Source organism: Sceloporus occidentalis, unplaced genomic scaffold (assembly GCF_023333645.1).
Source record: "Sceloporus occidentalis isolate IW3139 unplaced genomic scaffold, rSceOcc1.0.p SCAF_1, whole genome shotgun sequence".
NCBI classification, from domain to species: Eukaryota; Metazoa; Chordata; class Lepidosauria; order Squamata; family Phrynosomatidae; genus Sceloporus; species Sceloporus occidentalis.
Genome location: NW_028316981.1, coordinates 56232020 through 56248147, shown reverse-complemented (window position 1 = coordinate 56248147; position 16128 = coordinate 56232020). Strand labels below are relative to the sequence as shown.

General features: G+C 43.6%; 1 protein-coding gene across 1 annotated transcript; it reads left to right on the top strand.

Annotated features, from left to right (window-relative positions):
* The first annotated feature begins 6657 nt into the window (after window positions 1–6657).
* Window positions 6658–11126, top strand: LOC149321433 (histone H2A type 2-B-like). Its single transcript, XM_089521547.1, has 2 exons — window positions 6658–6734; window positions 8004–11126. Exon 2 carries the CDS (start codon window positions 8047–8049, stop codon window positions 8425–8427), a length of 381 nt encoding a protein of 126 aa, XP_089377673.1. The 5' UTR covers window positions 6658–6734; window positions 8004–8046; the 3' UTR covers window positions 8428–11126.
* The last annotated feature ends 5002 nt before the right edge of the window (window positions 11127–16128 follow it).

The following is a 16128-nucleotide window of genomic DNA, read 5'->3' as shown; positions in this document are numbered from 1 at the left end:
ATGTTGTATTCTAACTAGCTGCTCAAACCTATACTGAGAAAGAAAATGAGTGGTAAAACTTTACTATGCTTGCAGCATAGGAAGACGTTGGGCCAAAACAGACTGGCAGTAAGCGCCGGCTTGGGCGCAGCATGGGTGTGTGGCATTCATTCAGCGCATGTGCAGCTTCATGGCATTTATCAGTGCAGTTGTTTACATGCACCGCGCTGCAGAAATGCTGAAAAGCTGCCACCACAGCAGAAAGGGCAGCTTTATTCCACCCCAAATAAAAGCAAACTTTTTCTGCTCCTATTTGAGGCAGAAGCTGACTGGATTGGGCTGCAGCATGCAGTTGCCGTGACCCCAATCCTGATCTCTCAGGGGCTGCATCACACCACCCCTTCGGGGCCATCTGTTTTGCCCCTAAGAAAGTCATCAGACCTATTCATAATGGGTTTATGAGTGCTATACTTCACTGAAATAGAAGTTGCATATTTTGGCAATAAGAGGGAGAATGTCCTTCAGGTTGTTAATTTTATTATTAGCATATATGAAGAAGGGTAAAGAGAGATGACTGCACTTCATTTATTTTGTAGCCTCCTTGTCAAATGAATCTCTGAAAATAAATTACAAATGTTTGAGATTCTTAATTCTACAAATAAGTCAATTTTTTCCTGTAGGCTATGGCCCTGTAATTCTGCTTTGTTGAAAAATATTTGTCCTACTAAAAGCTAAACTACCAGAAATGAAAAAAATATATTATTTTTAGTCTTACTTTCTTAATAAGCAGGAAGAGACATTATCAAACCTCTGACAACTTGAGTTGAGATTTTAGCAATTACCAAGAGAACATTAATTAAAATAATGGTTGTACAAAATAAAAGCATTTAGCTGGGGTTATTTTGTTGTTGCTTTTTAATCCGTCACCCAGCTTTGTCAATTATTTAGAGGCATTGTGAAATAAATGCTCTCCTTGTCTTGACAGGAATAGTGATAAACTTTGGTAGGTGAAATAGTGGAAACTTTTACATAATCTGTATGCATGAAGCATTCTGAAGTGGTTCTGCTCCTGAATTTTGTAGCCATTTTAAACTATTGTGGATATCATTTTTTATAAAACAGTCTGGGAAATTTTGAACAAAACCAAAGAACAAATGTGCCTGAATGTACAATGAAAACAGAAATTATTTTTAATGCTAAGCTCATTTTCCCAGTACTTCCCTATATGTACTTTCTCTTCTTTATTGTTCTTTGCCTTGGTGTCCCAGAATTTGAGGCAATCGGAGATCTTCCCGATGATCTCCCATCTTCTGCTAGAGCAGGGCATGTGGTTATTTGGGTGCAGCTCTTAACAGCCCTTGCTAGCATGGCCGGTGGTTCATTGATCAGTGACGATGGGAGTTGCAGTCAATATCTGGAGGACCACATGTTCCCCAAACCTGTGCTAATAGTGCCTTTGCGTGTGTGTTGAAGTGATAATTATCAAATGACAAGGATAATCAGGATGGTGTGGGATTCCTGTTGTACAATAGCCATTCCCTGTCAGTGGTGCTGGATAACTACTCAAGTGTTTCAAAAATAGTGTAATGTGTAAAATGGGAGGGGGTTGTTAACTATGCTCCTGTAACCTCCACCATCCTCCATAGCGAGACAACAATTTTCTTACTAAGCCTCAGGTCATGGAGAAATGATAGTCTTTCAATTGGGGAGCGATGCTTATTCAAAGCACAACTCTAAAGCCTTCTAAAGCTGTACTAAGGAATCAGTACTGTTGCTTTTTTCCTTGACTGAAAGGATCTGCCATTGAACATTTTGACAGCTAGTGTGGAGGTTACATGTCTAGCTAGTTGGTTAACAGTAGAGTTCCTGGTCCTTGATGAAAATGTCTGACTTCAAAACACAGGTGAACAGCTTTTCTTATCACTGTTGCCACTCATTGGTCTTTCTAGCAAAACAAAACAAAAAAAGAACAGCTGTGCCAGATGAGACCAAAGGCCTTTTTAGCCTGATATTCTATTCCCACATCGTCTACCAGTTACATATGGGAACCCCACAAGCAGGACATTAAAAGTAATGGTGCTTTCGGAGTCATGTTCCCCTGCAGTTTAGTTACCTTGGCTAGTAACCACTGGTACCCATGTCTTCCATTAATTTTACCTAATCCCCATTTAAAACCATTCTTTTGCACATTCCATAAGTTCTGCCTCTAGCACTGTTAGCATATTTTTGAGATGTCGCAAGCAAAATTGTATCCAATATTCCAGGTGTGGTTTTTCAATCTGTTTTCTAATGATCCCTTAAATGGAATTTGCCTGCCAGTCAATGAAGATTAAGAGTGAGAAGCATAATACTGGAAGGCCACGTGATGCAGATGGTACTAAGCTAGAGCAACTCATGTTCTGCTTTTTGTAGGCATTTTCCTATATTTTTCTGACATAATCATTTTCAATTTCCTTCCGGCGTTCAGTTCCATTCTCTCTTCCAGTACAAAGTTGCTTCCCTCATGCAGTTGCTTTTCCTCTCCTCCTTGAACACTGTCTTCCTAAAACTTGGGAGTAGTAGTTAAAGAACATTTGGCATCTCAGCTTCCACAAGAGAATAATAATAATAATAATAATAATAATAATAATAATAATAATAATATGTTTTATTTATAGACCGCTATTCCGCGATGATCATAGCGGTGTACAGTAAAATCGTAATTCAATACAAAATACAGTTAAAGGAGGGAGAAGTCTCGTCCTTCAGGCAGTCCAAGATGTTGCTGGTCTGCCTGATGGCTCCCTCTGAGGCCGAGATGACAGTTGAGGAGGGAGGGGCCTCTTCCTTCAGGCAGTCCCTGATGTTGCTGGTCTGCCTGATGGCTCCCTCTGAGGCCGAGATGACAGTTGAGGAGGGAGGGGCCTCTTCCTTCAGGCAGTCCCTGATGTTGCTGGGTCTGCCTGATGGCTCCCTCTGAGGCCAAGATGACAGTTGAGGAGGGAGGGGCCTCTTCCTTCAGGCAGTCCCTGATGTTGCTGGTCTGCCTGATGGCTCCCTCTGAGGCCGAGATGACAGTTGAGGAGGGAGGGGCCTCTTCCTTCAGGCAGTCCCTGATGTTGCTGGGTCTGCCTGATGGCTCCCTCTGAGGCCAAGATGACAGTTGAGGAGGGAGGGGCCTCTTCCTTCAGGCAGTCCCTGATGTTGCTGGTCTGCCTGATGGCTCCCTCTGAGGCCGAGATGACAGTTGAGGAGGGAGGGGCCTCTTCCTTCAGGCAGTCCCTGATGTTGCTGGTCTGCCTGATGGCTCCCTCTGATATAATTCAAAATATCTACCAGGCAACAAGCTATTGTGCTATTTTATTCTAATTGCCAGGGTTTTTTAAAATAAAAAAAGAGGAAAAAATATTGCTTTGTGAATTGATTGGGTGACTGGCTAGTCCAAAACGTTTTGGTGCCTGAAGTCAAAGACAAAAGGGATCCCTTATCTTTTGGGATTCCATTATGTAGAAGGTGATTGAACCGGCAGTTGGATCCTACTCTTAACAAAGGTGACAGGACTTTTTAGACTGAATGAAGGCAGCAGACTAGTTTTTGGGTTGTGATGCATACAACTCCTCCCCCCCATCACAGCTTTGTTACTCACAGCATCTGCCACATGACAGTTGTGTAATGGCAGGGCTGGCCACGGATGGACTGACTGGCTTGAAGAAAGTACAGTTGGCCCTCTGCACAGATTCAACCATTCCCAGCTTGAAAATATTCAAAACAAATATCAATTCCAAAAAGGAAAGGTTGATATTGCCATTTTATGTAAGGGACACCATTTTATTATGCTACTGTATTTAATGGGACTTGAGCATCTACATTTTGGTATCCATGCGGGGGGCTTGGAGCCAAACCTCAGTGGATACCAAAGGCTCACTGTAAAATGATTCCAGCTTGGTTAAGAAACAGAAGGATTATGAAAGAAAGCAGTTGTGGAAGAGGGAACAAACTCTGGGGTGGAATTTTTTAAGGAAGAAGGTAAGGATTTTCTTCTGGCCTTTTTAATCCTGATTTTGAAAACAGAAGCTTAATGTGTTCGATCTCACCAACAAATTGGAGGCAATCTTTAATTTTCAGACACAGACATGCTGAAAACTCAAGGCTATAAAAGATAAAAGGAGCCCTGGTGGCGCAGTGGTTAAATGCCTGTACTGCAGCCATTCACTCGAAACCACAAGGTTGCGAGTTCAAGACCAGCAAAAGGGCCCAAGCTCGACTCAGGCTTGCATCCTTCCGAGGTCGCTAAAATGAGTACCCAGACTGTTGGGGGCAAATTAGCTTACTTGCTAATTAGCTTACTTGCTGTTCACCGCTATGATCTTTGGAATAGCAGTATATAAATAAAACAAATTATTATTATTATTATTGTCATTTGTACTAGTAGCCATTCTTTATTCTTGAGAGTGACAGATTACCACTTTATTGTTATTTGTCATCGGCTTCAGTATATGGAGATGCTATGAATGAGAGACCTCCAATATCCCTGATCATCAACTGCCCAGCTCTGGCCTTGCCTGTTTAGGAGTATGACTTCTATGATTGATCAATCTACTTGTAGTGTGATTTTCCTCTTTTCCTACTGCCTTCCACTTTACTAATCATTTTTGCCTCTTCCATTGAGTTAATGTCCAAAGTACAACTGCCTCAGTTTAGCCATCTTTGCTTCTAGTGAGAAGCCAAGCTTGATATGCTCTTAAGATTCATTCATCTTTTCATCACTATGTGGTATCTGTAGGACTCTTTCCCACTTACTGGATGGAAAAGGAAAGACTATGTGTTCAGAGGTACTTCTGCAATATTTCACTGGCTTGTACAGGGGGAAATCTAGGCTTCTTGTTCTCATTTAGTTGGGCAATAATGACAGGAAATCTCAGAGGATGAGACAAATTTTAGTGGTAATAGTAAATGCATGTTTCTGCTCTACAAAACAAAGTGATATTTAGGAGAGTTGAAATAATTTCCTTAAAAGGACTTGAATGTGTTTATTCAAATAAGTATATTTATCTGCTTCTCCCTATAACATGAGTATAATTTGTATTGACATAATAACAGACACAAAAATGCTATGACTACTTTTATTTCACACAAAACATTATTTTATACACATATATAATTTATGGTAAAAGTTCTGGGCATTTCAAAGCCATGTCGTGGAACGTATTTTATATCATCTTGCAAATCAACGTGAGAGTCACTCCTGAGCCTTTTCTTGGGTGGGATGCTGCATCCTCAGATGTCTACCACAAGCTTCTCCAACTTAACGGGTTTGTTAGGAGGAACTTGAAGATTAGTCGTCTAGTGTGTAACACAAATTCTAAACCCACAAAACAGCTGGGTTGTAAATCTTAAAAGGAGGGCAACTTAAAAAGTAAAAAAATGAACGAGATTTATTACAACATGAGCTTTTGTTCACTTCAGCAGATAATACATTAAATTTGTTTCTGGCGTTTCGCCAGCATCTGTGGCTGGCATCTTCAGAGAAAGATGGTTATGATTGTTATTACTGCCATTGCCGTCGCCATCATCATTGTTATGACTGTTGTTGCTGCTGTTGTTTTGTATGCTTGCCTGCTGCAGCTCCCAGGAGAGGCAGTTGCTGTATAGACAGCTGGAGCTGGGAAGGGAAAGAGCATCATAATCCAGGACATTGGATGTGGAAAGGGGTCATGCTCCTGGCCTTGGGGCTGATAATAATCAACCTCAGGAGGAGGCTTTGCCTTTAGCAAGCAGCGTCCCAAGAGAGGGACCCCATTCCCTTCCTCTCCATCATGATGCTTAAGAGTCATGCTCAGAATGGAAGGCCTTTCTTTGGAATCCCTCCAAAAGGGCAGAAGCCTCAAATGGAGGACGTGTCCGGGAAAAGGAGGAGCTCTGGTCACCCTCCAGGGGTCGCTCTCCAAGGGGACCAGATGATGATGATGATGATGATGATGATTATCATTAGATTTACACAGCGCTATACATAAAACAAAATAAAATAAAATGGACCTGCCAGCGACATACATTGTGGATGTCATACAACTGCAAAGGAGGACAAGGCAGCCCAAAATGTAGGACACCCGGCCAAGGGGGGGAAATGGAGGACACGGCCCAATAATAGCTAGAAACACTTAATATAAATGGTAAATCCATGCTCAATGTAGGGCATAACAAAAATCGAAGCTAGGAACTCTTAATATATATAAACAAAAAGGGTAAATTCATGATTGCTCAGAATGGAGGACATGCAGAGCAGGGCAGGGAGAAATGTAGGACACGTCCTGGGAAAAGGAGGAGCTCTGGCCAGACATCATTCATACAACCGCAAAGGAGGACAACAAGGCAGACCAAAATGTAGGACAGCCAAGGGGAAAATGGAGGACCCAATAATTGCTTGAAACAATATAAATGGTAAATCCAGGCCTTTTTGGGAATCCCTGGGAAACCGAAATGGAGGAGGCGTCCGGGAAAATGAGGACGTGCCTCCCTCTCCCGGACCCTCCGCAGTGAGGCCCCGCCCCTCCCGGGCCTCTCGCACCGGAGCCCTAACATGGAGGCCGCGAGTCTGATATGCAAATCAGGGATTGGAATATCCGCCAATCAGCGCTCGGCTCCTCTTTCGCCTCCACCAATAGGAAGCCGCGGATAGGTCGGGCTTGGATTTACTGTATTCTATCTCCTCCGGTCTCTCGCGCTTGTTGTCATTGCAGCGGCGGCGCTCGGACGGAGAGGTTGCCAGGCGGAGGGCGGTGAGAGAAGGAAGGAAGGAAGGGAGGGAGGGAGGGAGGGCAGGCGGTGACGGGGGACGGTTGTGGGCTGGGGGCGGTGGCTGGGTCCCCCAAGGCTTTGCCTGTGGGTCTCCCTATCCTGCGGTCTCCTTGGCAAGGTTTGGTTCAGAGGAGGGTTGCCATTGCCTGGAGGCTGAGAGAGTGTGACTCTGCCAAGGTCCCCCAGTGTTTCCCCATGACCTTTGCTAGTTTGCTGGGCAGGCGTCCTCCTTTTCCAGGACCTGCCCTCCATGTCCACCTTCTCTCCAGGAGGTCTTCCATTCTGAGCATGGGTTTACATTTCTGTGTGGAGTGTTTTGAGCCACGTCCTCCATTTTTTCCTCGAAGGTCCTCCATTTTGGGGTGCCTAGCCACCCTCCTCCTTTGAGTTTCTGAGCTCTGGTCGCCCTGGGCTGAGGGCAGTCAGGCGTCCTCCTTCTTTTCCCGGACACGTCCTCCACCTCCTGCCCAGGAGGGATTCCAAAACGTCCTCTATTTTGAGCATGGTTAAGAAGCATGGATTAATGTTTATATTATGTGAGTGTGTTGAGTCTTTTGTTTTCTGTCCAGGAAGGATTCCAAAATGGTCCTCCATTTTGAGCATGACTAAGAAGCATGGATTATATATGAAGGTTTTTATTTTTTGTCCAGCAAGGATTCCAAAAGGTCCTCCATTTTGAGCATGACTAAGAAGCATGCATATATTTATATATGGGTGCTTTTAGCTTTTCATTTCATATCCAGGAGGGATTGCAACAAGAGCCTCCATTTTGCCTTGACCTCCTTTGGTGGTTAGGACACACAAGTGGCCTCCCTGCTTTTTCCCCAGGACCTGTCCTCCATCTCAGCCTTCCAAAAGGTCCTCCATTTTGAGCATGGGTTTACATTTCTAGGAAGTGTTGTTGTTTGGTCAAGTCCTCCTACATCCCCCCCCAAAGGCCCTCCATTTTGTTGCCCTCCTTTGGGGTGAGGGCCTGTGGTTGAGAGAGTGTGACTCGGCCAGGGTCACCCAATGAGGCTGCCTCCTCCTCCTTCCATAACTGTGTCTTGACAGTGTCTTCTCCTTTCCTTCCTTTAAATAATTTTAGATTAGCTTTTCCTACTGTTACTGATATTTTATTATTGTTATGTGGGATTATGATGTTATTGTATGGAGGGAGGGTTTTAGTTTGTATTACTGTATTTTATTGTGTTGTAAGCCGCCCTGAGAGATGGGATAAAATAAAAAAATTATTATTATTATTATTCCAGACCGGAGTCTCCTTCCCTGTCCAGCCAGCTGTTCCCTTGAGCCATGTCCGGCCGGGGCAAGTCCGGCGGCAAGGCCCGGGCCAAGGCCAAGTCCCGCTCCTCCAGAGCTGGCCTCCAGTTCCCCGTGGGCCGCGTCCACCGCCTCCTGCGCAAGGGCAACTACGCCGAGCGGGTGGGCGCAGGGGCCCCAGTCTACCTGGCTGCGGTGCTGGAGTACCTTTCAGCCGAGATCCTAGAGCTGGCTGGCAATGCTGCCCGTGACAACAAGAAGACCCGCATCATCCCCCGCCACCTCCAGCTGGCCATCCGCAACGATGAGGAGCTCAACAAGCTACTGGGGGGCGTCACCATCGCCCAGGGGGGTGTCCTGCCCAACATCCAGGCTGTCCTCCTCCCCAAGAAGACCCAGAGCTCCAAGAAATGAGCACTACCAGCAGCACCACCGCCTCTGCTCCCCCAGGAAAAGCCATCCAGGTGGTGGGTCTCCCTCTGCGCCATCCACTCAACCACAGGACCAGGCACCGGACATGGACCTCCATGGGCACCTTTGCCGCATCCTCTGCAGCCTCTTCCTGGCCTGCACTGCTCCCCTTCTACCTCCTCTCCCTCATCCCTCACCATTCTGGTTTTCTTCATCCTGCCCCCCATCATCTTAATAATCATCCTTTTTTCCCCATGTCACAAAAAGGGCATCTGCTTTGGGGCCTGGCTGCCACCTAGTGCCCTGCAAATAGATTTCAAACCCCCACCCCTCATCCTTTGCCATTCCTGTTTTCTTCAGCCTGGTCCCTTCTGCAATCTTGTATTCCTTCCCCTCCACTCCACTGCTCCGTAGTGCCGTAGATTTGTGGAAAGTGTAACCCCTTCCCCATCCCTGTTTGTTTCAGCCTGTTTCCTTCAGAAATCTTGTATTTCCTTTGACTTCACCGCCCCATAGTGCCAGAGATTGCTGTGGGAAATAATATTTTTTCCATGTCACAAAAAGGGCACCTGTTTTGGGGCCTGGCTGCCACCTAGTGCCCTGTAAATTGATTTCAACACCACCACCCCACCCCCATCATCCCTTGCCATTCCTGTTTTCTTCAGCCTGGTCCCTTTGGCAGTTTTGTATTTCTTCCACTCCACCGCCCCATAGTGCCAGAGATTTGTGGCAAGTGTAATCTTAATAATCATCATTTTTCCCCATGTCACAAAATGGGCACATGCTTTGGAACCTGGCTGCCATCTAGTGCCCTGCAAATTGATTTCTCTCCCCCTCCCCTCCCCTCCCCTCCTCCACCTCATTCCTCACCATTCCTTTTTTCTTCAGCTTTGTCCCTTCCTTCAGAAATCTTGTATTCCTTCCACTCCGCCACCCTGCAGTGCCAGAGATTGTTGTGGGAAAAGTAATATTAATAATATCATTTTCCCATGTCACAAAAAGGGTACATGGTTTGGGGCCTGGCTGCCACCTAGTGCCCTGCAAATTGACTCCCCCTTTCCTCCTCTTTCTCATCCTTCACCATTGCTGTTTTCTTCAGCCTGGTCCCTTCAGAAATCTTGTATTCCTCCACTCCATTCCGCTGCCCCATAGTGCCGGAGAGTGCTGTGGGAAAAGTAATCTTAATAATCATCTCCCCCCCGCCCCCCGTCACAAAAAGGGCACATGCTTTGGGGCCTGGCTGCCACCTAGTGCCCTGCAAATTGATTTCTTTTCCTCCACTTCTTCTCACTTCCTGGATGATTTAGCCTGAAATCTACTGCCTTGAAGCTGCTTAACCTACAGCATCTGTGCTGTTCTAAGCTTTTCTTCCTTCCCTTCCTTAAATCCCTTTTAATGCCTCCAGAAGAGAGGAGTAGCAAAAGAGGAACAGCCTGGGTTTGGGTTTGGTTTTTTGGTGGTTGGGTTGTGGGTGAGGTTTTGTTTTTGTTTTTTTGAACTGGAAGAATTATTTGTGCATCTTTATTTTTCCTGCAAAACGGAAACAAATGGGACTTGCTTCAGAAGGAAAAAAATTGCAAAGCACAGGTGGAAGCTTCGAAGTCTACATTTGGGAAGGCAAGGGATTCTTGCATGAACATTGTGCCATCATTTGGGGCAGTGGTGCTCTTTTGTACCCTGTCTGTGCAGCTCCTAAAGGGTGAGAGGAGGTACTCTGAAGAAGGGGTAACCTTTCCATTGCTTTGTTGTTTTGCACAGATATCCAGCCTAGTTTCTTAAAACGACTCTGTCCCAGAGATCAAGATGGTGATAGATCTATCTACCTGATATTGCTGCACATCCCCATTCAATGTGATTTCAAAATGAAGTATAAAGGAAGAGGGAGGGGGATGAAGCTGCTGGGAAATTCTCAGTGTAAAAAGAGAAATTTATCTTACTCAGAAAATACAGTATTGGCTTCATATGCTGTTTCCCCCCCATCCTGGTTTGTGTTCTGTCATTTTTGGACCTCATTCTGTATCATGTATTCTTAATTTTTTGTTGTTGTTGCAAAGCTACTTTTAAAAACCTGGTTATAAAAACAACAGACAGTAGTGACAGACAATAGTTTTATAAGTTCCTAGAGTGTATACACCTCTCTGTTAATGTCCCACTGTCACCTCTGGTTGAACAGGTCTTTCAAGGTTGTTTCTAAAAATACAAAACTTGGAAGACTTTACCAGAAGGAAAAGCTGGCTTGATATGCATGCCACAAAGCTGTCATGTTTCAGACCACTATGGGATGGAAGGCAGCAGAGAGGAAACCTTGCCTTGATGTGGTAAATTTGGATCTTCTGAATGTGCTTAACAGCTTAGCTGGTAGCCAAGTTGAAGCAAGAGTCCTTGGATTTAGGTCTATTTTTGTCCTTTTGATGTCAGTGGAGCTAAAATGACTTAGGTTAAATCCAAGTATTTTAAGTATAACAGCTTTTGTCCTTTTCAGCCTGAATAATAGTAGGTCAGAAGTATTTGCTGGCTGTTTGGAACAGTAGTTGTACTGTTTGCGTTTTTCCTCACTGCTACCCTTCCCTTGGGTTTTCAACTTGTTGTACAGCCTCCGATAATGGCTGGACTTTAGCATTTGTACCCTAGTTTGCACTTTAAATTAAACGGTGTGTGTTGTTCCAAATTTCACTTCAGATATTTAAAATAGAATGCAAGTGTGGCATTTGTTTAATTGTAATCCTTAGTGGATTAATGTTTGGGAGACTTGTTTTCTTTTAGGAACGAAAGCTAATTTAAGAAAAAATAAGATTTCTAGTTAACGTGGCGGCTTATTAAATAAGTGTGTGGTTAAATGTACAAGCATGAAAGTTGGCCTAGCCAGTTCTGTGGTGCATAGTTGCTGTGGTCTTCTGAAAATGATATTGGAGCCAAATCTTTCTTGCTTAGGTGAAGAGGTCATAGAACCATGTGCATGCAGCAGTGCCTAGACTGTTGAATTAGTAGAACCCATAATAATAATAATAATAATAATAATAATAATAATAATAATAATGGTCAACTGTATGTGCTGTTAAGTAGCATGTGTCCAACCCATCAAGTGAGTTGTAAATCTGTAGATGAAATATGTCTTGCTCTGGTTCGACTAACAATACCTAGACTAGTAGAAGTTGGATGCTTTAATAACTGGATAATGAAAGCGGCTTGTTCTTTCCGTTGATGGTAGACATACTGTTTCACTGTCGATGCTCAAAAAGTAGATTTTTTCCTTGCCCTTGTCTGATTGTCTTGCTTGCTCCCCTCCCTCAACCCTGTGCAGGCCCAGGAAGAAAAAACTCTTGTTTCTAAATTGCAATCTCATTCCTCTGGCACTGGACCAGTGTCAGCTCCTGCTTTCTCTCAGAAGGAAGACTGATTATATTGTGGTGGGAAGGTGGTTCTTTAAACACAAAATAACTGCCGAAGAGTAGGAACTAGAGTTTCTGTATTTTGTGCTTTTTTGTCTTTCAAATTATTTACAAAATCAATATTTTGTGTTCTGTCAAAGATTGCTTTGTATTTATTAGAAAATGCAGAACTTGTGATACTGGAGAAGTGCAAAACCAATATTCGTATTAAACTGATTCAGTCTTGAATGCACATCAGAGCTATTGCATATCAGCACATCACACATTTGCCTGTTTAGAAGTTTCTATAAAAATAAGAAATCAGGCCATGCAGTCCAGAGATATTGCTGAGAGGGAAGGGGTTTTCCAGTGGAAGGTCAGAGGCTTAGTCTTCTTGACTGCCATCCACAAAATACATTTATCTTCAGGTCCCCTAGCAATCTAGTAGACAAATACATAGAGTTAAACTGTGTTCAGAATTTTAAAATGGCTCTTAATGGAGAATTCAAAGATACAGCTGTGTTAATCTGGAAAATCAGTATGCAGAGGGATCTTGTAGCCCCTTTGAGACTAACTGAAAGAAAGAAGTTGGTATCATGAGCTTTCATAGGCTTGAGCCTAATTTCTCAGACCCAGGTCTATAAAAGCTTATGCTACGAAGCTCATTTATCCGCTAGTGTCAAAGATGCTACAGAATCCCTTTGTATCTTAATGGAGAAGTCAGGTTAAAAATGGTTATCTGACCCACACATCTGAATGACTCCAGCCTTCCCTCTGCCTGCAAGTATTCATCTGGTTTCGCTGTTTAAACCCCCGATTTTGCCCGATTTCCCCCGTGTGATAAAGTCCATAGTCAATTGGACCTATTTTACTTTAGCCACCATGTCCTTTTATGTCTAAAGGAAGGAAAGAGAATTCGATTACAGAAATAGTCAAAACTGATATTAGAAGAAACTTCAATTCTAAGAAGGAGCTTTAATTTTCTGTGCAAAGGGCTTGTTGATCCCATGTGTGGGCTTTCAGATGTTTTGCTGGTTTTGGAGAACAGAATCATAGAGTTGGAAAAGACCACCAGCGCCTTCCAGTCCAACCCCTTCCAAGCCAAGCAAGAAGACACAGTAAAAGCACTCCCTGATACATGGCCTTCCAACCTCTGTTTAAAAACCTTCAAAGAAGCTTTGCAATTGCTTCAAATCCCACCTCCATAAAAGACACAAGGCAGAAGCCAAAGTCTGTGCAGTAACAAAATGACTATAAAACATATTTTGTGACAAGGTGTTATAAGCAAGTACCTTCCTACTCTGACTTGGAAGGAATATCTTGGTGATTGATATAGTATGCTAAATGAAATAATCTAGAGTCTCTGTGTATGGAAAATGGAAAAGGATTAGTAATGGGTGTTCTAAAATCTACATATTTTGTTTTCAAATGCAACACTATATTTAAGCAAGCTTGTAAATATGAACTCCTTAAGTCTGCTTCCTAGGTACTAAATAAGACAGTCATATTTTTTGAAAAAGAAATGGGGAGGCAGGTTAAGGCTTCATTTTATGGCTGTTTACTTGGTAGGAAGTCCCACTGGAGCTAAAACTGAATATACTCTAGAGTAGGCATGTATAGCATAGTACTGTCAGTTTATATTTTACAATGCTGATGAGGCTATTTCATGCAATGTTTCTTAAAGTACTACTAAACTGAGCAAGTAACCTCTTGCTTAAGTGATTGGAAGCAGTGATATTAGTGCAGTTAAATGCTGTCTGTTTCAGCCAGTAATAGATCTGGAATTTCTTTCACTGCCCTGAAATTTTATATTGCACTAAAACAATGACTTTCCATTTTCCAGAAATTACTTTCCAGCAAGAAGATAGTGCTATCAGATCTTCCAATTTAGGAGAATCTTGCTTGACAATATTAATCTGAGTTCCCTGTTGTGTTAAACTGCTAAGTACTGTTATTCTAACAGAAGCATACAGGTCAGTGGACACCGGTTGTGGTGAAGTGAGAAGGCAGCGGAGGGAAGGATGGAACTGGCCTGGAGGCAATACCTTTCATAAAGGTTTATGTACAATTTATAAGATAATTGTTTGGATTAAGAGTGAACATAAACTCATTCCGTTTTACTGAGAATCTAACACAATTATTTATTGTGCTGCTTTTGCTGCAAATTGGGATTTTAACAATTATGATAATTTGGAAGGTGGACACAGCTTTTGGAAGAGGAAGTGGGCAGGTTCTCCTGTCTTCATCTACTTGAGAGTGGTGCCACTGCACTCCAAACAACTACTGCTACACACAGCTTTCCGCTTGTTTGGCCATGTAGCCTCAAGTCACCTATCATCCATTAACATTTATGCTGTAACGAAATTGTTAGTGTTTGAATTACCACAGAGTTTAAGGGGATTAGGCGTGAAAAGTTACTTTCCGCGCCTGCCTTTTCCCCCTAAGGCTGCACATTTGCAACTGGTGATGGTTGATTTGTGCTTGCAGGGGGGGGGGGTGGCGGTGCTAGGGACCGCTTGATGGATAATGCATCTCAGCCCAACCTGTGCATGTTAATGTTATATGTTTCCTGGGTCTTCTGCTTATGCTCTGTCCTCTCCCTCCCCCTGCAAAAATAAGCTAACTCAGGACTTCCCTTTACTGCTAAATGGAGTGAGGTAGTAGCTGCTTCAGGTGGGAGATACTGCCGGGGGTGTGTGTGTGTGTGTGAAGGACAGACCTGGATTTCCCTTGTGGCCAACACATTTGAAGCTGCTCTTGGTATAGTGAGACTCAGTTCTGGTTGCTTCTGCACATGGAATAGAGAGGGGTGCCATTTGGCTTTGTCTCAAGAAGCAGAATGCAAAGGTTTTTCTTGCAAGTAGTATGATTTGAATGGGATAGGGATGGGACTGCCACCTGTTTCTTAGAAAGGCGTGGATTGAGTTCCTGTGTTGCAACTACTATCCCCATTTTTCACAGCCAGCATCAGCCACTGCTGTTCTGTCAAATGACCACCAGGTTTTGTTTGTAATTGTATAGGAGTTGAAATAATCTAAACACAAGTGAAGCTTTAGATGTTTTATAAACATAGTGTGGGAGGATACCTTTTGGTATTTATGAGTATTACTAATTGAACACTGAGGATTGTTTTTGTTCACCCATAGCCTTTTGAGATCCTGACTGTTGTTTCCCTTAGTTTGTTTCCAGCTTATGGCAACTCTAAGGCAAACCTATCACGGGGTTTTCTTTGTCCAAAGAGGGTGGGGGTTGCCTTTGCCTTCTTGACTTGCCTTCCAAACTCACCCGGGGGTTTCCATGACTGAGTGGGGATTTGAACTCTGGTCTCCAGAGACATAGTCCCAACACTGATTTAAGTATCTTCTATTCACACCTAAATTTTTAAAATAATATGGACATTTAAGGTGCTCAGATGTGATGGTCATAGTAAGCTGGCCTGTGTAGACTCCAGAGATGACCACAACTTCTTTTGCTTAGTTATTCTCAAAGGTGCCACAAGATCCCTCTACATACTAATTCCAGACTAGCACAGCTATACCTCTGAAAGCAACAACTGTTATTCAAAGTGTTTAAATGTATGTGAATTGTTTTGCAATCAGGTGTATTTTCCCCAGGGTTGGATTCCTTCACCCATTGGAGCGATGCTAGTGTTCAACCCCATCATCCATTTTTAACCAGAGTGGTTAAGTGGTTTAGGCACTTTTACATGGAGTGCCACCAAGCCAGGTGGGTGCTCAGCTAATTTGGAGGGATCTTTTGGGAACATCTTCCAAATCAACATTTACTACTGACACCCTGAACTAATATTAAGAGCAGTTAGCAAAGTAGAGACAGCAAGGTGTGTTGGACTGGGGCTCCAGGAGACCTGGGCTTGAATCCCCACTCGTTTTTAGAAACCCACTGGGTGACTTTGGGCAAGTCACACTCTTTCCACCTCAGAGGAAGAGAAAAGGAACCCACCTCTAAACAAATCTGGCCAAGAAAAACCCATAAGTCAGCCTTAGGGTTGCCATAAATCAGAACCAACTTGAAGGCACACAGCAAGGCTAGTTTTATGAGTGGGCCATCCATGTGTTCAATAGTAGTTTTGATTGGATTTCATGTCTTCAGTTTACTCTCAGAAGCCCAAACCCAGCATGAAAGGGCAAATGTGTTCTATATAAGTCCCTTTTGCTGCAGTGTGTGGGGAGGAGCAGGGTTCAAAGGGCGCTGTACTCTGCTAGCAGGGGGGGGGGGGAAAGACCCCTTTGCCAACCCTGTTCAGGCACTAATTGTGATGCTGGGTTGACTCTTGTTTCACTGGGCACCCTGCAGGGTTGCAAAGCCACTCCCTGCT